This window comes from Eriocheir sinensis, chromosome 25 (assembly GCF_024679095.1).
Source record: "Eriocheir sinensis breed Jianghai 21 chromosome 25, ASM2467909v1, whole genome shotgun sequence".
Classification (NCBI taxonomy): Eukaryota; Metazoa; Arthropoda; class Malacostraca; order Decapoda; family Varunidae; genus Eriocheir; species Eriocheir sinensis.
This window is the reverse complement of record NC_066533.1, coordinates 17,120,769-17,146,217: the sequence shown is the minus strand read 5'-3', so window position 1 is coordinate 17,146,217 and position 25,449 is coordinate 17,120,769. Positions and strand designations below refer to the sequence as shown.

Sequence of the window (25,449 nt, the reverse complement as noted above, 5' to 3'; positions counted from 1 at the left end):
CCATGATAAGTCCCTCCCCCTCCCCCTCCCCTCCTCGGGTTGTTCACTCTGTCCCCTCTCTGGCCGTCTCGTCAAGGCCGTGCACTCCTCTCTGTGTTAAGTGTTGCCAGGTTATCACTATCTCGGTGTTCCCACGAGAGCCACAAAGATCTTGCTGTCAAAGAATGTTTTACTACGTTGGTGTCACTCTCTTAACAACCTTTCAAACTTGTACAAGTGTATATACCTGTTCATGAATATATGTAATTAACATTTTCACTTGAGAGGCAAATATTCCTCATAAATTTTTGTACTTCCCCACCAGTATATTGGCCCCACCCCATAACATTAGTTTTTAAAGTGGTTTTAACTGGACTAAGGAAGCTGTATGTACAAGAATCAAATAAATGGATATTATCAAAGTTGCATATACATTGTTATAGATAAGTTGTCATATGCTGCCAACATCCCACTAATGATGTTGTGACCCTTGACCTCATGAATCTCCTCACCCCGGCAGGTACTGAAGGCCACCTGACCCAGCCGGTCACCAACACCAAAGATGAACTCATCCCTGTCATCCTGGCCCAGCAGGGGCTGGTTTCCCCTGCTGCCCAGCCTAGCAGGGGTGGGTTTTCCCTGTAGCCTGGCCCAGCAGCGGTGGGTGTGCCCTGCCCTGAGGCCCGGCAGCAGCAGGGGCAGGCCAGGCGTGTGCCAGGGGGCTGTGTGTTCAGTTGACCCTTCCCCTGTGCCCCCCGGCCCGAGCCCCGCCACCCACCGGCCCCGCGACGGTGCCTGGCCCCGCCACGACGGCTCTCTATAAGAAGAACTTGTTGTTACATTCCAAATATTTTCTTCATATGTGCATGTTATGAACTACCTTAGGACTATAACAACTCTTTCACTCACTCCAGACAAGATTGTGCCATTACTACACCCTTAGAGGCAATTTTGATCCAGATTCTTAAGGCCCGCTCCCTGGCAGACACGCCACACGATGGTGATGCGATGATGTGTGTGCGTGTATGTGTGTTTGTGTGTGTGTGTGTGTGTGTGTGTGTATATTATATTACATACATTTAATATTTTATTGCTCAGAATTCTGTATCTCATGTTCTCCACTACGATGGTGTAAATATTCAACATGTTCACGCTAGCATCAAGTTGGAAATCCATAGTTGTGTTCCGTCAGTTTTGTTGTTGCCGAGTGTGTGTTACTTCTGACATAAGTTTTTTATATTTTTATAGGTGTCTTTCAATTCCACGATCATTTCAACCCTGGATAACCATTTGTTTGTGATGTATTAACCTCAGTCAGCGTGTCTTCAGAGCACAAGATGGGCAGTTAACATTTATTTAGGCGTTGTCTCCGCAGCACAATCGAACAAAAAAAAAAAAAAAATCACATCCTATTTTGAATACTAAAAAAAAACACCCACTACAGTAATTGGACCAACCAGCATTAGGAAAACCAGGCATACCTTTACTACTACGACTACTACAATTACTACTACTACTACTACTACTACAACCATTACTACTACTACTACTACTACTACTACTACTACTTGGTGCAAAACTGTTCTCATAGATTAAAACCCCATTTGTATAAACAGCCATGACTTGTTTTGAAGATGTCCCCTGTACATACTTGTAAGAAATATAGGTATGGATAAACGACTCCTTCCTTCCTTTATGATCCACCACCCTCCAGCCCCTGTGTGTGTGTGTGTGTGTGTATATATATCTTGGTGAGGGACAGATCTCTTTCCCTTCACTCTGTATCATTAATGTGAATTGGGAAATAGTAGTGTTGAAATGTCTTTTTGAGAGAGAGAGAGAGAGAGAGAGAGAGAGATCTTTTCACCAAGTTAATTAGTGGTGATATGTTTTTGTGTTTAGTCTTATTTCTAGTCCAGATTATTGGAGCAGTGATCGAAGCTTCATCCCTCTTGAGTCACCGAGTGTTTGCCCCCTTACGGTTTTGTTACCCTACGGGCGAACTAGTGTCAATGCCCGACCAGCTATTTTAAAAGATAACGTGAAGTAGGAAAAAGCTGGAGGTGGTCAGCCGTCAATCACCTATATCTCTTTTTCCCCTTTTCCGGTTTTATTATCATACAAGCGCACGAGTTTTTTCCTTTTTATATTTCTATTTTAATATCCCAACAACTGGTTTAGAATATATCGTAATGTTGAAGAGAGGTAGAAATGATCAGCCCTCTGCCCTATCTCTCTCCCTTCACGCTTTCCATGTCAGTGTTGAGGAGATACAAGTCAGTCTTTCTTTGTCCCTTTGCGGTTCTCTTATCTTACGAGCGAAGGAGTGTAAATACCTCAACAGCTGGTTGAGAATATATGGTGATGTAGGAAAGCGGTAGAAATGATCAGCCCTCTGCCCTATCTCTCTCCCTTTACGCTTTCCATGTCAGTGTTGAGGAGATACAAGTCAGTCTTTCTTTGTCCCTTTGCGGTTCTCTTATCTTACGAGTGAAGGAGTGTCATTACCTCAACAGCTGATTTAGAAGACCTCGGTAAGTAGAAAAGAGGTAGAGATAGGTGGCCCTCAATCACGTATATTTCTACCCTTTTACGATATAATTATCATACGAGCGAATTAGTGCCAATACCCCAACAGCTGGTTAAGAAGACCTCGGTATGTAGAAAAGAGGTAGAGATGGATAGCCCTCAATCACGTATATTTCTACCCTCTTACGATATCATTATCATAGAGTGTTTATACCCGACCAGCTAATAAAAGATCACGTGACGTAGGAGAGTTTAGTCAGCCCTGAGCCTTGTATCTCTCTCTCCCTTCACGTACATACAAGTCGTGTTCAGTTAAGATTTCGCAGGTGAGTCTTCGCGCCCCTCCAGCAGCTGACAAGGTAAGTAGATAAATTACCAATAAGTAGTTAAGCAGGACTCTTGACATGTAAGTAGGGACGAAATCGTAACCCTCACATGTTTTTCATCTCATTTCATTTAATTTCTCGGGTTGTGCGGGGGACTCAAGGGGCCAGGACAGGATTAAGATAAGAGTTAGGATGAGGAAAGGGATATGGTAAAGGACCAGGATTAGGGAGATATTGATTGATGATCCTATTCCTAAATGTGTCAAGAGTGGCATTCTAACCTGTGTTGTGACGTGATAACTGTTATGTCACCTGCGCTCTCCTGTGTAGCGCGCGGGACACCTGGCGCGGTATTAATTAAAGGTGAGGTGGCAAGGTGCTGCTCATTGGCTAGGCTCATGTGGCGTCAGTGAGTCAGGTAAGTGATCCACCGAATTGACCTCTGACCTCTCCTATTGGTCACTCATCTATACTTTCTTATATAGGAGAAGTGATTGATGATTGATTGATAGTTTTTTGTTGCAAGTAAAACAACAAAGGAGAAGGGAGGGTGATTAGCGTTGTTTTTTTTTCATCCATTTATATTAGTTTGCCCTTGAGCTGATACCTTTGCCGTGAAAAAAATAGGTTAGTTCTCAAGATTTTTCATTGTTCCTACGTCGCTAGAACTTCATTGGTTAGTTTCTTTTTAGGACATGTAAGGACTAGTGACCTTAAATTGACTAACTCCATTGCTTTCTCTTCTTCTTTTCCTACTCCTCCTTTTCCTTTGTCATCAGAAAGAAATCCCGGAGAATTTTTTAAAGGAAATCCTCTCTCTGAACTTTAGCCTACATCTTGCAAGTGTGTGGAACATTGACATTTGTTCACACACACACACACACACACACACACACACACACACACACACACATGGAAAAAATAGCTCCGAAGCTTATACCGTTTTGATTTCTAGGAAAGCAAATGTAAAAGAACTGTCGTATACGAGTAAAAATTATGTTTATGAGACGTTGAACCAGAAAAGAAAAATAACTAGGAATACTTTTACCTATTTTTAATTTCTTCTATACTAGCAACAAATATAATAAGAAATGGGAAAATAATGACTAAATAAATTCTGAGAAAACTACCAAAGGAATGAGAAAGATCGTATAGAATAATAATAAGAAGTAGAATATATACCTACTAAGACTTAGCAACCAAAGAGAGAGGGAGAGGGAGGGAGAGCACCTTTACCCCTTACCCCCTTCACCCCTTCCTCGCCCCCAGATGTTGCTAAGGCCTCAGGGAATGACGAGAGAGTAAAAAAAAAAGGGGGGGGGGGGCTGAGACAAGTTGGAGATGCCCTCTGAGCCTTGAACCACACACCCACGCACGGACAGACACCGTGCTTTTATTTATTTTTCTTCATTTTCCTCTTCTACTATCGTGGGGTAGAATGTGTTAGGGCGGGATTAGGAAGTAGAGAGGTTGGATTTTAATATTTTCCGTTCAATTAGTTATAAAAAAAGCCCCAGACGCGATTACCAGGCGTGTAAATATGTCTACTCGCCATTCCCTTGCGTAAAGAGTATGAGCTGTCATTTCTCTTTCTTCATTTTCCTCTTCTTCTATCGAGGTGTAGGGTGTGTTAAAGTGCCATTGGGTGGTTTAGAGTCTATATTTTAATAGTTTCCGTTCATTTAGTCATAAGGAAGCCCCAGACGCGGTTACCAGGCGTATAAAAATATCCACTTGCCATTCCCTTGCATAAAAATAGGATGTCTCGCAGGATCCCCCCCACCCCTCCCAGCCGGCCGGTCTCTCTTTTTCGCTCTTTTATCGCTCATGTAAGGATATGCAGGATACGTATTGGTCATTGACGGTGTCCTGGAGTCCTTTAGTTTGTGTTTGGTATGTTTGTTGGAGGGATAAGGTCAGGGGAGCGGAATGGGAAGTTTGGAAAGATGTAACTTGAAGCGGATGAGTCGTGCGCCAGGCAGCGACGTCACCCGGTCTGCCGCTCGCCCGATCTAGGAAAGTATGGGTTTAAAAAGCTTATGTTTCACTAAACCTCGATATTTTAGGGGTTAGAGCTTAATGGAGGTTGTAGTTTATGTATCCAGCGTTATATTTGTGCAGTAATCATTCCTGTACGAGACTTCATAACTCCCCTAACCCTCAATTTCTTCTCCTCTCTTCCATACGATCTAGAGAAGTATGGGTTTAAAAAGCTTATAATCCTCCAAACGTCGATATTTTAGGGTTCATTGCTTGATGTAGGCTGTAGTTCATGTATTTAGCCTTATTTTCATGCTGTAATGAGTGTTGTACGAGACTTCCTCACCCTCCCAACCCCCCTCCCTTCTCCGCGGCCCGTCCCTACAATCTATGAAAGTATGTGTTAAAAAAGCTTTCCATTCCACAAAACTTCGATATATTAGGAGTTATATATTAATGGAGGCTGTAGTTTATGTATTTATCCTTGTGTTAATGCTGTGATAGGTGTTGTACGGGACTTCATAACCCCTGTAACCCTCATTCCATCTTCATCTCCCTTCCTTATGATCTAGCGAAGTATCTGGTTAAAAGCTTTCCATTCCACAAAACTTCGATATTTTAGGGGTTATTGGTTTATGGAGGCTGTATTTTATGTATTCAGCCTTATGTTAATGCTGTAATGACCTCTGTACGAAACTTCCTTACCCCACTATATCTCTAATCCCTCAATCGCCCTCTTCCTTTCAATCTAGCAAAGTATGTGGTTAGAAGCTTCACACTCGACATGCTCTCCACATTTCAGGGCCTTGTGATTGATGGAGGCCGTGGTTCATGCATCCAACCTTGTGGTAATGCTGTAATAAGTGCTTTGGGAGAGTGGATCACCCTCCTACCACTCCCTAGACCACGCCACGGGCTCCCCCAGTTCCCCAGTCCTCCCTCCTCTGCCCCCCTTCCTTTCAGACCTCGTCACCTCACTCTCCTCCCTCAACCCTCATCCTCTCAGTGTGCCGCCCACCTCGTGCAGGGAAGGAGGTCGGGAATATACTCTTTCTGCCTTAGCCGGTGTAGCAGTGAGGCCTCCAGTTAAATATATCAACCCCGAAGACCATGGCCGCTAGTAACACAGTCTCGACCCTGAGGAGAAGTGCCCCCAGTGTGAGTAGAGCCATATGTTCCATCGGGGGAGAGAGATGAAAGCCACGGGGGAGTGAGAGTGAAATTTTTTGAAAGGTTTTGAATGTGCTGGTGTCATTTCTTGCCTGTCAGATCCTATTCCCACGGCGTTTAGTGTGTTTGGTTGTGTTTGTGAGTAGTTTATGTAACGTGTATGTGTGTTTGTGACGGAGGGAGGGAGAGAGCAGAAAAGGGCTGGGAGGGAATACAAGCTGTTGAATGTGGTGGTGGAGGAGGGAGAGAGGTAGAGGAGGAGGGAGAGAGGGATGTGTGTGAGGTAACAGCTATAGGGAGGGAGGGAGAGAGGGCGTGGCGGTAGAGAGAGAGAGAGGTGAAGGAAATGGAAACTTTAGACAAAACTCTCCTTGATTATATTTTATCGTATTTGGTAGTTTTTTTTTTCCTTATCGTTTGAAAGGAAAGGAGGAAAAAGTCTCTCTCTCTCTCTCTCTCTCTCTCTCTCTCTCTCTCTCTCTCTCTCTCTCTCTAAGTAAGTCTTATATAACGTAGGAATATAGGTAGGTGTGTGTGTGTAATTCATTTGTGAAAGTGTGGAGACATGAGATGCAGAGAGAGAGAGAGAGAGAGAGAGAGAGAGTAAATATCACACGTTTCACTGCATACTCATCACACACACACACACACACACACACACACACACACACACACACACAGTAAATATCACACTTTTCTCTGCTTACTCATCACACACACACACAGAGAGAGAGAGAGAGAGAGAGAGAGAGAGAGAGAGAGAGAGAGAGGTATTGTATTCATATTCGAGATAAGTTAAGAAAAAGAAAGTTTTATAATACTCGTACCTCCTCCTCCTCCTCCTCTTTCCCTCCCCTCTCCCTTCCCTGTTCCATACCCTTACTTTCCCTTCCTCTCCCTCCCCCCTCCCTCCCTTCTTCCCTCTTTACTGCTTGTTTTCCCTCCATCTTTACACACACACACACACACACACACACACACACACACACACACACGTTTAAACATATGGAAAGCCGAATGACCTAATTGCGGTTCCTAGAAGAGAGAGAGAGAGAGAGAGAGAGAGAGAGAGAGAGAGAGAGAGAGAGAGAGAAATACCTGTGAATCGATGCCTACACGTGATTTGATGACTAAACTCTTCCTGGTATTTTCTTTTTCCTCCTCCTCCTCCTGTTTTCGCTGGTGACGACAGACTATCGAGAAAGAGGAGGAGAAGAAATTTAATATCATTGTTTGGTTAAGAATTTAGTTACTATGCATCTTTTTATTTATTTATTATTATTATTATTACTGTATTTGGGGAGAATGTTGTAAGTACGTATGATCGTTTGGTTATGGGATTAGATTCTGCATGTGAGGGTGTATTTGCATTCCCTGATATTGTGAAAGATGTTTGTTCTCTCTCTCTCTCTCTCTCTCTCTCTCTCTCTCTCTCTCATTTCACCACGTCCTTCTCGTTTGTGTGCTTGCCCCCCTTGAGAGAGAGAGAGAGAGAGAGAGAGAGAGAGAGAGAGAGAGAGAGAGAGAGAGAGAGAGGTAACACGAGTCAACCCACGATTACATCACCCATTTTTAATAAGCAAGAGTCTATTGGTGATTAAGAGTATTTCGCTTCGGGTTGTGATATGGCTGAGGTTAAGATAAAGATGATAACTATGAGTATTAATTAAGGACAGGTAGGGAAAATAAGGGAAGGGGTGATTCAGGGGTAGTAAGGTAAGGGAAGGGGTGAGCCAGGGATTAAGATATGGTTTAAGGTAAGGTAAGGTAATGAAGGCTATATGGTTAAGGGAAAGATGGGTAGGGAAGGCAAGGGAAGGGGTGAGCCAGGGGTTGAGATGACATGGATTAGGGTAAGACATAGGTAGGGAATGGGGACTGTATTGGTATGACAGAGGGAAAGGTGGGAATGTAGGGTAAGTTAAGGTAAGGTTGGGTATGGTGATGTCTTGGGTAACGCTGGGATGAGGTACCGGTAAGGCTTGGGTAGGGAATGATAGGTAAAAGTTAGGATAGGGAATGGGGGTTGTATGGTTAAGTATGGCAAGAGAGTAATGTCGGGTTGGTTAGGTTAGGGTAAGGCTGGATAGGATGGGTTAGGCAACGTAGGGAAGAGGGATCTGACTTGAGTATGGAGGGATAGATAAGGGATGGGTAAGGGAATGGATAGCTACGCATGACCGAGAATAATGTAAGCTTAACGTGGGAAGGATAATGCTTTAGGTCATGGGTAGAGGAATAGGTAGGGAAGAGGTACTGTATAGCTACCTTACCTTACCGACGTACCACTCGTCACACCATCCATAAATTTCTCTATCTGTCTTCCCCTTGCTCGTCTGCCTTCCACCATACCAGTTAACACCACAGCCTCCATCTCGTTATATATTACTACGCATGACAAATAATAATGTAAGGTAAGGTAGGACAAGTTAGGCTGAGTTACTTAAGAGATGGTCATAGGGAGTAAGGGATGGGTAGGGTAGGAAAAAAATAATGTAGCGCTTGAAATAGTGTGCCAGATCATAAGGTAAGGTAAGGATGTGTAGATGCCATGATCGGAAGGTAAGGTAGGGAGTAATAGGTAAGACATGGGTAGGATGACAGATAGTAAGGTAAGGTAAGGGAGTTGTCATGGTTAGTGTAGAGAGGCTGTCATGGGTAAGGGAAGGGTAGGATTGGAAAGAGTAAGACATTAAGGTAAGGTTAGTTAAGGAAAGGGTGTAAAGATGTCATGGGTAGGTAAGGGATGGGTAGGGTAGGAAAGATGTAATGTATGAAAGACTAAGACATATAAAGGTAAGGTTAGTTAAGGAAAGGGTGTGGAAATGTCATAGGTAGGGAAAGGGTAGGGTAGGAAAGAGTAAGACAGATTAGTTAAGGAAAGGGTGTGGAGAAATGTCATAGGTAGGGGAGCATAGGGAAAGGGTAGGGTAGGAAAGAGCAAGACAGATATTAAGGTAAGGTAGTTAAGGAAAGGGTGTGGAAATGTCATGGGTAGGGAAGGGATGGGTAGGGCGCATATGGGGTTGGCAACAGTGATATATTCTATGCAACTCAAGGTCATCGTCGCCTCCCGGAGCTGAGACACACACACACACACACACACCAGACTGAATGGTTTGAAATTACTATGAAGTTTCGTGGGAATAAAAAATTTCTTTCCTTCGTGTTTCTTTTATTTTCTTTGTCTTTCCTTCCTTTATTTTATTCATTATGTCTCTTCTCCCTTCCTTCGTTTCTTTTTCCTTGTCTTTCCTTCTTCCTCTTCCTTCGAATGTAATGTCTTTCCTTCTTCCTCTTTCTTATCTCTTTGTTTCCTTTCTTTATTCTTTATTTGTTTCTCCCTTTCTCTTTCTTTTCCCCATTTGTATCTTTCCTTCTGTTTTCCATCTTTCCATCTTCTTTTCTAACTCTTTCATATGTCCTTCATTCCTCACCTTCCTTCCTTCCTTCCCTCCTTTCTAGTCGTAAGAGGCATTTTCTTGATTCTGTAATGGTTCTTGTGGTGATGTTGATGGTCTTGACAATAGGGAAAGTTGTACCTATAATAGTGTTGCCCTTCGTCTCTATATGATAATAATAATAGGTAGTGGTCCTATTTTAAGGTTCTTGTGGTATGTTGATGGTCTTGACAACAGGAAAAGTCGTACCTATAATAGTGTTGCCCTTCGTCTAAATAATAATAATGATAATAGGCAGTGGTTTCCTTTTTATCTTCACAAGTCAATTCCTGTTGGGTTCGTAAGAGGCTATTTTTAGATCTCTCGTTTATGCCTGAAGATTGGTTAGTTCCTCTTTCATGCTAGTTCTTGTTTTCTTGACGTAGTTTTCTTCGTTTTAGTATCTTGCTGAAGGGTCTAATTTTAGTGCCAAGTCTTGTGCTACTCTGTTTCAAGCGTTGCAAGTTTGTTTTAATCTTTCCCTTTTGTCTCCAGCTTTCTTTTTCCATAGTTGCTGTTTTGGCTTCTCTTTGACGTTGTTTTGCTCATTTTAGTATATTGCTGAAGGGTCTAATTTTAGCTCTCATCTTGTACTACTCTATTTAAATGTTGCAAGTCCGTTCTAATCTTTCCTCTTATTATCTTTTAACTTTCTTTTTTCGTAGATTTTTTTTTTTCTTCTTCTTTAACGTCTTTTCCTTGTATTAGTTTCTTGCTGAAGGGTCTAATTTTAGCTCTCATCTTGCACTACTCTATTTAATCGTTGTAAGTCCGGTGTAAACTTTCCTCTCTTGTCTTTAACTTTCTTTTTTTCGTAGGTGTTGTTTTGTTTTTCTTCTTTAACGTCTTTTCCTTGTATTAGTTTCTTGCTGAAGGGTCTAATTTTAGCTCTCATCTTGTACTTCTCTGTTTTAACGTTGTCAGTCTGTTCTAGTCTTTCCTCTCTTGTCTCTTCATCTTCTACTGAGCTGTTTTCTTTTCCTATTATTATTATTCATAGTAGTAGTGTTCCTTTCATTTGGATACTTCATATTCGTTTTTGCTTGAACATAAGAACATAAGAACACAGGGAGACTGCAAGAGGTCGAGTGGCCTACACTTCACAATATCAGGGAACGCAAATTCTTCCTCCCACATGCAGAATCTAATCCCATAACCAAACAAACATACGTACACACATACATCTTTCTCTCCAAATACAGTAATGATAATAATAATAAATAAAAAGAGGCATAACTAAATTCTTATCCAAACCATGATATTAAATTTCTTCTCTTCCTCCTAGCTCCTCCTCCTCGTGATGGTGGTGGTGATGGGGAATGGGTGGTGCGTAGGTAATTCTGTCGTGGTGGTGAATGACATGCTTGAGTGACATGTGGCGTAGGTACACACACACACACACACACACACACACACACACACACACACGGAAACGACCAATTCAGGGAAGTACACGACGGAAGAGACTCCTAAATCAGTCCTGTTAGTCACATCTCTTCTTCCTCCTCCTCTTCCTCCTCCTGACACTTAAAACACAGCCAATTCTCTCCACCCTCTCTTTCCTCTCCCTACTATTTCTTCTTCCTTCCCCTCTCTCTCTCTTAATTCCTCCCTCCCCCTCTCACTCTTCCTCCCTCCTCGCCCCACTTCTCCCTTTCCTTACTGACACATATGACAAGGAAATATTCTTCTTACTTTCGTTTATTTTCCCTTACTCTGCTTTTCTTTACTTTCCCCTTTGATTTATTTGTGTTCCCCTCATTTCCTTACCTTACCCTACCTTATCTTTCCTCTGCTTGGTTTTCTTATTGTTTTGTTTTCTTCCACATAATAAAGAAAACATCCCCTTTATTATCTTTTCCCCATTCACTCATGCCCCCATTTCTCCTCCTCCTCTTCTTCTTCTTCTTCTTCTTCTTCCTCAAAAAAAAAAAAAAAATCCCTTAACTCTTCTTCCCATTCACTCATGTCCCCATTTCTCCTTCTTCTTCTTCTTCTTCTCTTCCTCTTCGTCCTCTTCCTCATCCTCGCAACCATTGTCACCCGAATACATTGAAACTGGTTTGATCCCGTGCATGCGTGCGTGCGTGTGTGTGTGTGTGTGTGTGTGTGTGTGTGAGACCTCTTAGACCCCAATTTTTCTTGTTTAGTCGTGTGGTTGCTTTCTTTCATCACTCAATTCCTTCCAATTTGAGTTCATTCACACACGCACAGAGAGGGAGAGGGAGCAGTTCATTATATACTTAACTACTTATAATGGAGCCCGTGATAAGTAAATCGTCCTAGAAATTTGATAATGGAGAGATTTACCTATTAACTTTTTAGGAGACAAATAGAAAGACCTTGACTTTTTTTTACTCAGTCATTATTATTTTTTTTTATGATAAAAGTATGTAAAAAAAACCTAAACATTCATCTTGGCACACTAAATCAATATAGTTACTCATTAATCATCATTCTTTCCATCGCTTTTTACGTGTGTGTGTGTGTGTGTGTGTGTGTGTGTGTGTGTGTGTGAGACAGGCGTGAAAATATGTATAGAAAAAATATATATTCCTTCCTTTGCACACGTCATACACACCCTTATTGTAATCTCAGTCCGTATCTCAATTAGTGTTTCCCTATTAATGGCTCAGTGGTTGAGTGTTCGCCTCGCGCTCCGAAAAAAAAAGAGGAACAAAAAAGACACTAGAAAAGACAAAAAGATAAGGAAAAGTTCAATAAGGTTAGGTAAGGTTAGGGTAAGGGTTAGGTAAGGTTCAGTAAGGTTAGGTAAGGTAAGGGTTAGGCTCAGTAAGGTTAGGTAAGGGTAAGGTTCAGATTTGATAAGGTAAGGCAAGATTAGGTAAGGTATGTTAACGAGAGGCCAAAGATAGACGTGTTACTATGTTTATCTTGCAGGGAAGAAAGTAAGGCCATGGTCACGCTCGTATGATGTCCCTCACTATCTGACCTTTAAGTAATCGTGAGTGGAACACCTCCTCTCGTCTTGACCTCTTGCCTGCCCCTCCCCCCCTTGCCTGCTAGTGCTTGCTTTGCTATCAACCTGTTGCTGTCAGACACGAGGCACTTGTGTGTGTGTGTGTGTTCGGGGTTGTCTGTCAAGCAACCATTCATTCCTTGACTAAACTGGACTAGATTTTTGCTCTCTCTCTCTCTCTCTCTCTCTCTCTCTCTCTCTCTCTCTCTCTCTCATGCATACATTTTCATCACTTTCTTTTCAGTATCCGACGTTTTAATGGTATTTTTAGGCTTAATTTATACACTAACCTTAATTTTTCCTTCTTATGCCTCTATTAAAAGAAAAAAAAAGTCAAGCAATCAGCATAGTATTGGATTCCTTAAGTAGGTCACGTGTCTGGTTGGGTTGGGTCGGAAGGGACAGTTGTTTGAGGTCTTTGAATGGCCCGGGTAAGGATAGCAATGTACTTCAGTGTGTCTGGGAGAGGAGTTTAAAAGTATATAGGTCATTTTGAGGTTGCGTGTGTGTGTGTGTGTGTGTGGCTATAGCGTGTCTGCTTGATAAGTGTGTGTGTGGGTGGGGGGGGGGGGGCTATAGTGTGTCTGCTTGATAAGTGTGTGTGTGTGTGTGTGTGTGTGTGTGTGTATTCAGGTGATTAAACATTAGACCAATACCTTCGAGTGTGTGTCCAGATCAGATATTGTTTGTGAGTATTAAGATTGTTAGATGATCGGTTACTGCAGGTGTATAGATTTGCACTCCAGGTATCTTGAAGTTTGTGAAGGTGTATCCACGTTAATTCAAGGTGCAGAAGTATATATTAGTTTGTCTTTGCAAGTGTAGGTATGTGTTGCATGAGTGTATATTTGGGTTTTCTTAATATTAACGTCTGTGTGTTGAGGTAACTATAGGTGTTTCAAGGTAACTGTCTTGAGGTAACTACAGGTGTGTCAAGGTAACGGTCTTATAACTAGGCGTAACTTAAGGTAACTACAGGTGTGCCAAGGTAACTGTCTTAAGGTAATTAGGCGTATTTTAAGGTAATTATCTTGGGTAACTGTAGATGTCTCTTAAAGTTAGGTCATAAGGTTCAGGCCGAGTAAAGATGTATAAAGGTCAACCCAAAATTACTGTAGATATGCATTGACGTCGTTTAGTGGTTTATGAGTGTATTTAGGGTATCTTAAGGTTGACTAGTGTATGTGTATGATAGGGTCAGGTCAAGGAGTGTGTGTGCATAGTGGTCAATGGGAGATTAGTGTAGGTGTGTATTGAGGTCAGTTTCAAGTGTAGGTATGTTTGTTTTTGCTTAAAGTTTGTGGTGGGGGGAGGGGAGGCGGGGGGGCGTTAGTGAAGGGGTGTGAGGGAGGAGGTGGATCAATACGGGCAGAGAGAGAGAGAGAGAGAGAGAGAGAATATCACGTGTTCACATCGCCTTGCCTCTGCTGTTGCCCATTTCAGGATCACGTGATTGGGCTAACAACTGTGTCTCTCTCTCTCTCTCTCTCTCTCTCTCTCTCTCTCTAATACATTTTTTTTTCACAAACAGCAAAGTTATTGTTATTTCACTGCACTTGTTTGTTTGTATGTGTATGTATGTGTGTATGCATGTATGTGTGTATGTATGTATATTTTGATTCTTAGATACCATTGTTGTAGTGACGACTTGAACCCTTTTTACTTGGTCTCTAAGATAAGATTGTCTGGTAATAAATGATGGTGGTGGTAGTGATGGTGACTGGTGGTGGTGGTTTGGTGGTAGTGATGGTGGTTGCGGTGGTAGTGATGGTGGTGGTTGTTGTAGTGGTGATGATGGTGATGGTGACTGGTGTGGTGGTGGTAGTGATGGTGGTGGTGGTGGTGGTAGTGTTGGTGACTGGTGGTTGTGGTGGTGTTGTTTATCCACGTCAGCACCCCCATTACCATTTCTGCCTCTCCCACAGGTGTTGAAACGGTATTACCCCCACCTTCCCCTTTCCTCCCTTTCCCTCCTCCCTTTCCCAATCCCTCTCATCCCTTTCCTCCTCCTCTTCCTCCTTCACTACCTACATCCGTCTCGTCCCTCATCCCTTTCCATCTCTTCATCCCTCCCTCCCCTTCCCTTCCCTTCCTTCACCCGTCCATTCCCTTCCTCCTCTCATCCCTTTCCTTCTCTTCATCCGCCCCTCCCCTTCCCTTCCCTCCCTTCATCCGTCCATCCCCTTCTTCGTTCTCTTCATCCCTCCCTTCCCTTCCCTTCCTTCACCCGTCCATCCCCTTCTTCTTTTCATCCCTTTCCTTCTCTTAATCCCTCCCTTCCCTTCCTTCCCTTAATCCGTCCATCCCCTCCCCTTCTTCGTTCTCTTCATCCCTCCGAGAAGAAGGGAATATTTAGAAAGATGATGAAAGAAAAAGAAAAAAATGAATGAAAAAGATGAATGCATGGTGATGAAGGGTGGAAGTGGCGACCAGGTGTGAAGAGGCATTTGGACAGGTGATGACAGCCCCCCTCAAGACACAACCACCTGTCCCTCTCCTCCCCACCAGGTGTTAGCGGGTCACCTTACGGACTGTCACCTGTCATTCGTCACTTTCACTCTTCATTTCACTCACTCATACATCACTTCCCCCCCTCCCTCCCTCTCTCTCTCTCTCTCTCTAAGGCCTTTCCTAACGTCCTCCTCTGTATAACGTTTATATTGCATTCATTTTAGTCCCTTTAATGTGTGTGTGTGTGTGTGTGTGTGTGTGTGTGTGTGTGTGAAAGCTTTGAAGTGCAAACTTGAGGGTCGGTTAAGCTTCTGGAGGTGGTGGAGGAGACAAGTTTTAAGCTGCCGATAAGTGAGAGAAAAGGGGTGGGAAGAAGAAAAGGGCGGAAGATTAAGAACGGGTAGAAGAAAGGGGACGAAAGATTTAGAAGGGAAAGAAAGGAAGAGGATGAATAACTGATGAAAGGTGAGGAAGTGAAAGAAAAGAAAAATATGGAAGAAGAAGAATAGAAGTGAATATTTAGAAATAAGAGAAGAATGGAGGAGGAAGAGGAGGAGTCACTTTTAAGTACTTAGCGGTCAGTCACGAGAATGTGTGTGTGTGTGTGTGTGTGTGTGTGTGTGTGTGTGTGTGTAATTCTAGTGAACCATGACTCACAGAAAACTCGTGACACACACACACACACACACACACACACACACACTGCAAAAACAAACTTATTATTATTTTTATTACTATTACATTATTATTAGAAAGATAGATAGATAGATAGATAGGAGTAGTAGTAGTAGTAGTAGTAGAAGTCATCGTCATCATCAAGGAGGCCGTGTGTGTGTGTGTGTGTGTGTGTGTGTGTGTGTGTGTGTGTTGCTTGCCAGTATTGATCTTCGATATTTGACGTCGAATTAAAGGGAAGACTCCGGGCGGCGGCGGTGGTGGTGGTGGTCGACAGGTGGTTTGGTTCGGCGTGACCTTCATGGCTTCGGGGAGGTGGAGGAGGTGGTGGTGGTGATTACAGTGGTGTAGGTCGGTGGTGGTGGTGGTGGTGATGTCATGTGTGTTTATAATGTCCAATGTGCTGGTGGAGGAAGGAGGAAGGCATGGTGGTGATGGTGGTGATGATTATTGTGGTGTAGGTCGAGGTGATGATGGTGGTGATGTCATGTCTGTTTATAATGTTCAATGTGCTGGTGGAGGAAGAGGAGGAGGAGGAGGAGGAAGAAGAAGATTAGGAGGAGGAGGGCGAGGTGGTGATGATTACAGTGGTGTGGGTCGAGGTGATGATGGTGGTGATGTCAATATTTGTATGTATATCACTTCACTTATAATGTCACTTCGGTTCCAGCACCTTTATAAGTAATTCCCAGTCATCTATAATCAACATAAACAATCATTTAAATACAAAAACAACAATAAAAATAATAGCAATAGAAAATAACACTAAACAAACTCAAACCCACAAAACTATACAACCTAAACTACTCAATCCTCAAAAAAAAAAAAAAAAGACCACGAACTCTATTGACCGCACAAGAGTAGTATTCAATCCCCTTACCATGGAATTCGATCCTGTCAATATTGGATCATGGAAGGAAGAGGACGAGGAGGCGGAGGGGGAAGCGGCGCCTATGTCGGTCAAATGACGTCACGGAACATTGATCACCTCGGGCCACTGAGCTCATGAATCTTGCACGCACTCATGTCTCCTTCCCTCCCTCCCTCACTTCACTTTCCTCCCCACCTCCTCCTCCTCTTCCCTTTCTTTCCTCTACCTTCTTCCCTTCCCTTTCTTTCCTCCACCTCCTTCTCTTTCCTCCACCTCCTCCTCCTTCCCTTCCCTCTCTTTCCTCCACCTCCTTCCCTTCCCTTTCTTTCCTCCTCCTCCTTCGATCCCTTCCCTTTCTTTCCTCCATCTCCTCCTCTTCCCTTCCTTTCCTCCACCTCTTCCTCTTTCTTTTCTTTCCTCCACCTCCTCTTCCTTTTCTTTCCTCCACTTCCTCCTCTTTTCTTTTCTCCGCCTCTTCCTCTTCCTTTTCTTTCCTCCACCTCCTCCACCTTCATGACTCTACCGCTCCCTCTCTCCCCTCTTTCCTCCTTCTACACTCCTCTCTCCTCCCCACCATCACACCCTCATGCCAGTTTTCCTCATTCCTCCCCTTCTCATAATCTAATGCTTCCCTTTCCTCCCTCCATCTCCTCATTGTCCTCCCTCCTCCGCCTCATACCAGTTTCCCTTTCCTCCCTATCTCCTCTCCTCCCCCAACTCCACCCTCTCATTCTCAGCACTCCCTTAATTTCTCCACTCCTTGCCTGGCCTTTCCACTCCCTCAATATTTAAGTTAAGCCTATTCATCCCACTCCCTTATTCTCCTAAACTCCTACTTTTCAGTTCGTTGTTTGCTATCTCTCGTTTTCGTCTTCGATAAGGTCAGGGTGGACTTGCATGGTTACGTTAGGTGAGAATAGATATCTTTGTTTAGCTTATGGAGTCTTGTGAGGGACTGCTAAGCTATTAAAAGGTCCCAAAAATATAAGGGTAGGTTTTGTAAGGTTAGATGTCTCGTGTCGACCTCCATCCTTATCTTATCAATCCTCAAAGTCGGTAAAGAACTGCACAGGAAACGACGGCCTGATTAATGTGTCGAGTTTGTTTGCATCCATTGTTTGAAGGAATGTATGTATGTTTCCTGTGCATGACGTGTGTGTGTGTGTGTGTGTGTCGTTGTGTTAACCGTTCATGAGAAAAGAGAAAGGAAGGGAGGAGGTGGAAAAGTTTAGGGCGAGGGAAAGTGAAGTAAGAGGAAGGGAAGGGGGCATGGGAGGGAAACAGATAGGATAGAAGCAGAAAGGAAGGGGGGGGGAGAGATTTCTCCCTCTTGCACGAGGGAGCACGGGCCTTTGCCAAAGGCGGCCCGTAGCAGGGATCCGACAGACCGACTCTATCGGCGATCGAAATCTAGCCGACCAAGTTGGTCTGTCGACGAGGACTGGCGTATCTCTGAAAGGAAGGAAGCGAGGGAGAAAGATATAAGAGGAAGGGAGAGATAAAGAGCTGCACTACATTGGAAAAGAAGCAGGGAGAGGGAGGAATATTGGAGCAGAAGGGAAGAAGGGAGCCATAAGTAGAGTATAAAAGGAATGGGAGGGATAGAGGGATGGGCAAAAGGTACAGGTAGGGTAAGGGGTATTTGGGTAAGTGGGTGAGTGATGGTGGTGGCGGTGGTTATGCTAGTGATGGTAATGTTAGTAGAGTTGTTATTGGTGGTGGTGATAGTGATGTTAGTGGTGATGGTGATGATAGTGGTAATGGTGGTGGTAATGTTAGTAGAGTTGTTATTGGTGGTGGTGATAGTGATGATGCTAGTGGTGGTGGTGGTTATGCAAGTGGTGGTAATTAAATGTTAGTAGAGTTGTTATTGGTGGTGGTGGTGGTGGTGATGGTGATGATGCTAGTGGTAGTGATACGTCTTGGCGCGGATGTATCACAGGATGTTTCTCTCACCCAACAGCGGGGCAGGGGCTGTGGTGGCTGTTTCCGGGCAGACTACACACACACACACACACACACACACACACACACACACACACACACACACACACACACACACACACACCATTCAGGGTAAACTTACATAACTGTCTGGTGTGTAGATTTTATGCTTGGAAGGAACAGAAAAAGCACACCACATTCCCGCTAGGCCATGTAACGTTTTAGCTGGTCATTTTTAATCTAACCATTTTATCGAGAAACTCACCCATGCCATCCCCCTACATACTCACCCATGCCATCCCCCCTTACATATTCACCCATGCCTTCCCCTACATACACTCCCATCTCTCCCCACCTCAGTTTCCTCCTCTTCATCCCTTCCCCCCCTCAACACCCCACTCAAGACACGTTCCCCTTCCCCTCCCGCATTCCCCCAACATACCCGTTACATATCTTCTTCTGCAAGCATAATAAAGAGTTTCAGAGAGTCCCCATCCCCCCCACTACACTTCCCCCCTTCCCCATCACACACATCCCCTTCTCTCCCTAACCCCATACACGTCTCCCTCAAACCCAACCCCATCACCCCACCCATACACACGACACCCAGCCTGTCCCTACCCCCACGCACACCCTACCTCACTCACTTTCCCCCCCTCTCCCCAGTCCCCACCACACACACATGATCACATCCCCTCCTCTCCTTAACCCCATACACGCCTCTCTAACGGTCTAACCCATCCCCCTCACCCCACCCATACACACCCACCCACACCCTACCTCACTCCTCCCGTCTCGCTGCAGGTGGTGGAGTGCTTCAAGAATGCCAAGTTGTACCGGCGGGAGGTGCCAGCGCAGGGCAGCCCCCCCGGCGAGATAGTGACACTCTTCACGTGGCTGGGTGCCAAGCAGAAGCACGCCCACAAGTACGCCAAGTGCTGGACACGCCGCGGCCACGATGTGCTCTACGTCACCACCTCCGTCAGGGACCTCCTCGCTCCCAGGACCGGCGCGGAGGTGAGGCGGGGGAGGGGGGTCTCTTTCCTCTCCTCTTCTCTTTTCTTCTCTACTTCTCTTTTTATTCTCTTCCTCTTCTCCTTCTCTTCTTTCTCTTCTCTTTTTTTCTCTCCTTTTTTGTTCTCTCGCCTTATCTCTCTATCTTTCAATCTCTTATCTCCCACTTTCTCGTTTCTCCTTTCTCTTTTTTTTCTTGATCTTTCGCTTTCTCATTTTTTTATCTTCATCCTTCTTTCCCTTTTTCGTTTTTTTTTCTCTTATTTCTTATTGTTTTGCATTGGACAAGTTTATTAAATGTATTCCTCTACAGGTATACATTAATTATTTTGCAGCAGACAGGTGTTTTTATAATTCTTACATTGGAACAGGTGTAATAATCATTTGTTTTGCTTTGGATAGCTGTATTAAATGTATTGCAGGTCAGGTACATTAATTATTTTGCAGTGGATGAGTGTTTTAACCCGGTAGCTGCGGGGATCATGTTTCTCAAAGGCCACTCTAAGCGAAAAAAAAGAGAAAAAATCATCACCATTTCATAATATATTTCAACGGATTTGTGATCAGTTTATGCATCATTTATTTTAGGGTGTTTATATCATGGTAAAAATATGGCCTGTCGCTGGTACATGGTAAAGCCACAAATTTGCCCTGTTGCTGCTACCGGGCTGATAATTCTTACATTGGACAGGTGTATTAATTTCTTTTGCTTCGGCAGGTCACAGCGAATCGTGTGCTGGACTTCCTGGACAAGCGGGACTCCAAGGTCATCGTGCATGGGCTCAGCGTGGGTGGCTACCTCACCATGCGTGTCCTGATGGGGGCACAGGACTCACAGGTCAAAATTAGCCACCAGATATTCGACAGCTTCAGTAAGTATGGGTATAGGACAGCTTAGGTCTTTATTTGACAGCATTAGGAAATCTTTATATTTGGCAGCTCTAGGAAGTCCAACTGCTCAGGAAAAGTGAAAACGGATGATAAATGAAAAGATGATGATGATGTTGAATATAAAGTTATGAATTCAACATGTGGTGCCAGGAAATAAGGCAGTTGTATTAAAGTAAATCGCATTCTAACATCAGAGAGAAACGGGCGAAACATCACAAAAGTATTTAATCTAACCGATGATTATTCTTGCAGCAAATTGTTCTGGCATGGAGGCCGGGGTGGAGAACGCAGTGAGTCCCAGGTACCGAGGGCTGGCCAAGTCTTTAGTCAAGTGAGTGATTACCTTTCTGTGTGTCTGCCATTGTCGCAAACTCAAATTATGTACTGCTATATGAATAAGTAATAAATGTTTGGTGTCAGTTGCCTGCTACGAGCTTCTTTTAAAAGGGAACAACACTGAAAACAATACCATAAGAAAGGGATTTGTTTTAGTGCAATATTTGTTACCTTATGTCTTTTCTGTCCCATCATACAGTTTGTTTCACTCGAGGTCACAAACTAAAGATAATGTAAACAAGTAGATAATAAATACATTTGGTGCCAACTTTCTACTACAAACAAGAGTAAAATGATGTAGAGGCTAAATATTTTACTGCATTCTTTATTTTGTTGCTTGTATTTGTGAGCTGATGGATGTTCCCTCCGCACAGGTTGTATGTGAAGCACGGGGACCTCTCGAGTATTTACGAAGCACAGAAGTTTGCCCTCACCTCGCCCTGCAGAGCCCCAGCAATGTTCCTACACAGGTGAGGCCACACAGGGAAAGCGGGGAGAGTATTGTAGCAGGGCGGGTAACTTAGGAGGAAGAGTAGAATGATTTAGCAGGAAAAGTATTAGGGTGAGTGATTTAGCAAGACATGAGTAACTTTGCAGGAAGAGTAGAATGATTTAGCAGGAAAAGTATTAGGGTGAGTGATTTAGCAGGACATGAGTAACTTTGCAGGAAGAGTAGAGTAATTTAGCAGGAAAACTATTAGCAGGATGAGTGATTTAGCAGGACACGAGTAACTTTGCAGGAGAAGTAGAGTAATTTAGCAGGAAAACTATTAGCAGGACGAGTGATTTAGCAGGAAAACTATTAGCAGGGTGAGTGATTTAGCAGGACACGAGTAACTTCGCAGGAGTAGAAAGATTTAGCAGGAAAGGTTTTAGCAGGGTGAGTGATTTTGAGGGCAAGAGTAATTTAGTAGGACAAGTGATTTATCCAAGAACCTCATTGCCAGGCTGCCTCGTGTACTGTTTCATTCTCTCTGTGGATAAAATCTCTTACGTGCTTCGTGGTGCAGGGGTTAGCATGCTCGCTTAACAACTGAGAGATCCTGGGTTCGATCCTTGGGCAGAGTGGAGATTGAAAGGTACTGAGCTCAATCTTGCTTCACTTGTGCTCCTGTCCACCCAGCATGGAGTGGGTATCGGGTGTCAGGCAGGGGTTGTGTCACGTCTGCGAGGGTGGTGGTTAAGTTTAGGGTATCTTTAAACACATGATAGCCAGCACCTTATGGTATAAATCAATAAAGAATGACCTGACTTAGTTGTATAGAAAGTCTTATTAGTAAGGAAGCATATATGAATTTTCTGAGTCAAGACCTATAGTAACTGTTTCGGGTTTTGTTAGGTTAAGTTTAGGGTATCTTCAAACACATGATAGCTAGCACCTTTTGGTATAAATCAATAAAGAATGACCTGACTTAGTTGTATAGAAAGTCTCATTAGTAAGGAAGCATATATAAATTTTCTGAGTTGAGACCTATAGTAACTGTTTGGGGTTTTGTTAGGTTAAGTTTAGGGTATCTTCAAACACATGATAGCCAGCACCATATGGTATAAATCAACAAAGAATGACATCACTTTGTTGTATAGAAAGTCTCATTAGTAAGGAAGCATATATGAATTTTCTGAGTCAAGACCTAGAGTAACTGTTTGGAGTTTTGTTAGGTTAAGTTTAGGGTATCTTCAAACACATGATAGCCAGCACCTTATGGTATAAATCAACAAAGAATGACCTGACTTTGTTGTATAGAAAGTTTCATTAGTAAGGAAGCATATATGAATTTTCTGAGTCAAGACCTAGAGTAACTGTTTGGTGTTTTGTTAGGTTAAGTTTAGGGTATCTTCAAACACATGATAGCCAGCACCTTATGGTATAAATCAACAAAGAATGACCTCACTTTATTGTATAGAAAGTCTCATTAGTAAGGAAGGATATATGAATTTTCTGAGTCAAGACCTAGAGTAACTGTTTGGTGTTTTGTTAGGTTAAGTTTAGGGTATCTTCAAACACATGATAGCCAGCACCTTATGGTATAAATCAACAAAGAATGACCTCACTTTGTTGTATAGAAAGTCTCATTAGTAAGGAAGCATATATTAAGTTTCTGAGTCAAGACCTATAGTAACTGTTTGGGGTTTTGTTAGGTTAAGTTTAGGGTATCTTCAAACACATGATAGCCAGCACCTTATGGTATAAATCAACAAAGAATGACCTCACTTTGTTGTATAGAAAGTCTCATTAGTAAGGAAGCATATATTAAGTTTCTGAGTCAAGACTTATAGTAACTGTTTGGGGTTTTGTTAGGTTAAGTTTAGGGTATCTTCAAACACATGATAGCCAGCACCTTATGGTATAAATCAACAAAGAATGACCTGACTTAGTTGTATAGAAAGTCTCATTAGTAAGGAAGCATATATGAATTTTCTGAGTCAAGACCTATAGTAACTGTTTGGTGTTTTGTTAGGTTAAGTTTAGGGTATCTTCAAACACATGATAGCCAGCACCTTATGGTATAGATCAACAAAGAATGACCTCACTTTGTTGTATAGAAAGCCTCATTAGTAAGGAAGCATATAAAAATTTTCTGAATCAAGACCTGCAGTAACTGTTTGGTGTTTTGTTAGCTTAAGTTTAGGGTATCTTCAAACACATGATGGTCAACACCTTATGGTATAAATCACAAAGAATGACCTCACTTTGTTGTATAGAAAGTCTCATTAGTAAGGAAGCATATATGAATTTTCTGAGTCAAGACCTATAGTAACTGTTTGGGGTTTTGTTAGGTTAAGTTTAGGGTATCTTCAGACATATGATAGCTGGCACCTTATGGCATAAATCAACAAAGAATGACCTCACTTTGTTGTATAGAAAGTCTCATTAGTAAGGAAGCATATATGAATTTTCTGAGTCAAGACCTATAGTAACTGTTTGGGGTTTTGTTAGGTTAGGTTAAGTTTAGGGTATCTTCAAACAGTATAGTTTGTCTTTACTATCTAATGCAATAGATATAATAGAATGAATAATGATAGATATTCAATATTCTATCTAATTTGTATCTCAGTATGCACAGATTATTTTATAGCATCAACAAAGTAGACTGAACATTTGTTGTATTTGCTGCTGCAGTGTATTATAGCCATCAACAACATAATGCAATACTTCTATAAAAATCTTATCAACACTCACCTATTCCAGTTTTAGCGATGAGGTGTCTCCATTCTCCGAGCTGGAGCCCATCCTGAGGGCCCAGCAGCGCACCGCCCCCACCACCGCCTTCTTCATCCCCACGGAGCTCAGGATCCCTCACGTCTCCCTCCTTAAGTACCTTGGCGAAGACAGATACATGGGATACATTGACAAGTTCATCGGTAAGTGGAAGGCTGCTCAGTGGGGTAGGGTACAGTCGTCATCGTCTTCTCATTTAGCATCCTTATTTTTCCTTATGGGTCTGGGCCGGCTATGAGTCTCTCCCACTCTTGACAGATACATGGGATACATTGTTAAGTTCATTGGTGAGTGGAAGGCTGCTCAGTGGGGTAGGGTACAGTTGTCTTCATCTTCTCATTTACCATCCTTATCCGGCTATGATTCTCCCACTCTTGACTATCCTATACTTTCCTCTCCTTGATGTTCGTCTTTCTCATGTCTCCCTCCACTCACTGTCTCCAGGTCTTCTTCAGTCTTCCATTTGGTCTGTTTTCCCTTCCATCTTCACCACTGCATAGAGACTGAAAAGAGAGGTGGTCTCAAAAAAATATACAATGGAAACAAGGAGAATATAACTAATAGGGTCAGAGGATGGAGGAAGGGGTCTGAATCTATCCTTAGGGCAACCGGAAAACATGTCATACTCAGTGCTGTGGTTCGAGTGCGTGTGTGCCTTGGAGTTGGGTCAGAGGATGGAGGAAGGGGTCTGAATCTATTCTTGAGGCAACCGGAAAACATGTCATACTCAGTGCTGTGGTTCAAGTGCGTGGTGCGCCTTAGGGTTGGGGAGAGACTAGCTAGGACTCATTTGAGGTAGGGACGGGGGCACAAAAACAGCCCAGAACCAGCACAATACACTAGAACAAACCCAAAAGAATGATGAGGGTATTGTTTTAGTTGTTAATGTATGGTAGGTCAGGTCCTTTTTTGATGAGCACTGTACAAAGTCCCCACTGCGTGTGTACAAATCAACAAGCCCTTCAAATACAAACTGTCCCTCGTGTCTGCTCCTTCCTCATGTCCTGCCCAACGTTGCCAGATTGTCGTACTCTGCTTCTTATATTCACCTATTTCAGACTAAAAACCGTCGCACCCATAAAAATAACGATACCCATTTCTAGTTATTGCTAAAAATGTTAATTATAGAGTTTTTTTTATAATCGTTACACGTTAGAGATAGGAAAATCCAGTGTGGTGAGTACAGTAATGTGGCAACCCTGGTCCTGCCTCCCTTACAGATGACAACAGAGGAGCAGTGGTGCATCCCGACAAAGACTACTCGTCCGTCGCCACCGTGGAGTACATCACCGAGATCCCCGAGCTGTGCCCCGACAGGATCCTCGTCCCCCAATAGGAGTGTGTGTCTGTCTGTTGAACGTGCAGCAGAGTCTCCCCGCTGCTGCTGCTCCCACACATTTTTAGTTTTAGATTTATGTTGTCCTGAATTGTACTGCAAAGATTCTACATTAAAGTATTGTAACTCTGCTTGATTTTTTGACTCCATAGGAAAGGTTAGCCGAGAATATACTTTTTAAAGCATGAAAAGTAAGAAATGAAATAACTTTGCAATGGAAGGTTATATTCAGATATGAAAACCAGGGAGTTCATGTGAAGAAAAACTTGTTTCTTAAGATTCAAACTGTATTAGAAAAGTGTCCCTG

General features: G+C 43.0%; 2 protein-coding genes and 1 long non-coding RNA gene across 14 annotated transcripts in view; 2 read left to right on the top strand and 1 right to left on the bottom strand.

Annotated features, from left to right (window-relative positions):
• Window positions 1-1,659, top strand: part of LOC127003517 (GTPase-activating protein CdGAPr-like) — a 247,603-nt gene extending 245,944 nt beyond the window's left edge. For all 11 annotated transcript variants that reach the window (XM_050870327.1, XM_050870326.1, XM_050870328.1 and 8 more), the window contains one exon: window positions 500-1,659. In XM_050870327.1, coding sequence (XP_050726284.1) covers window positions 500-506 — 7 coding nt within the window. In that variant the 3' untranslated portion in view covers window positions 507-1,659. The remainder of the gene's footprint in view (window positions 1-499) is intronic.
• Window positions 1,660-5,802: 4,143 nt separating this feature from the next.
• LOC127003514 (uncharacterized) lies at window positions 5,803-25,273 on the top strand. The gene is made up of 7 exons (XM_050870324.1): window positions 5,803-5,972; window positions 19,150-19,362; window positions 20,078-20,231; window positions 20,503-20,581; window positions 20,961-21,056; window positions 23,777-23,949; window positions 25,027-25,273. The coding sequence occupies exons 1-7, from the start codon at window positions 5,925-5,927 to the stop codon at window positions 25,140-25,142; spliced, it is 879 nt and encodes a 292-aa protein (XP_050726281.1). The 5' UTR covers window positions 5,803-5,924; the 3' UTR covers window positions 25,143-25,273.
• The window catches only part of LOC127003516 (uncharacterized), a 66,497-nt gene continuing 65,014 nt past the window's right edge, over window positions 23,967-25,449 (bottom strand). For both annotated transcript variants that reach the window (XR_007757111.1, XR_007757110.1), the window contains exon 4: window positions 23,967-24,309. This is a non-coding gene — a long non-coding RNA (uncharacterized LOC127003516). The remainder of the gene's footprint in view (window positions 24,310-25,449) is intronic.

Excerpts from the sequence above, each read along its gene's own strand:
- LOC127003514 (XM_050870324.1), top strand. The coding sequence starts at position 5,925 with ATGGCCGCTAGTAACACAGTCTCGACCCTGAGGAGAAGTGCCCCCAGT. Across the intron at positions 20,582-20,960 it reads CTGGCCAAGTCTTTAGTCAA|GTTGTATGTGAAGCACGGGG; the intron begins GTGAGTGATTAC and ends CCCTCCGCACAG. Across the intron at positions 23,950-25,026 it reads ATACATTGACAAGTTCATCG|ATGACAACAGAGGAGCAGTG; the intron begins GTAAGTGGAAGG and ends CCTCCCTTACAG.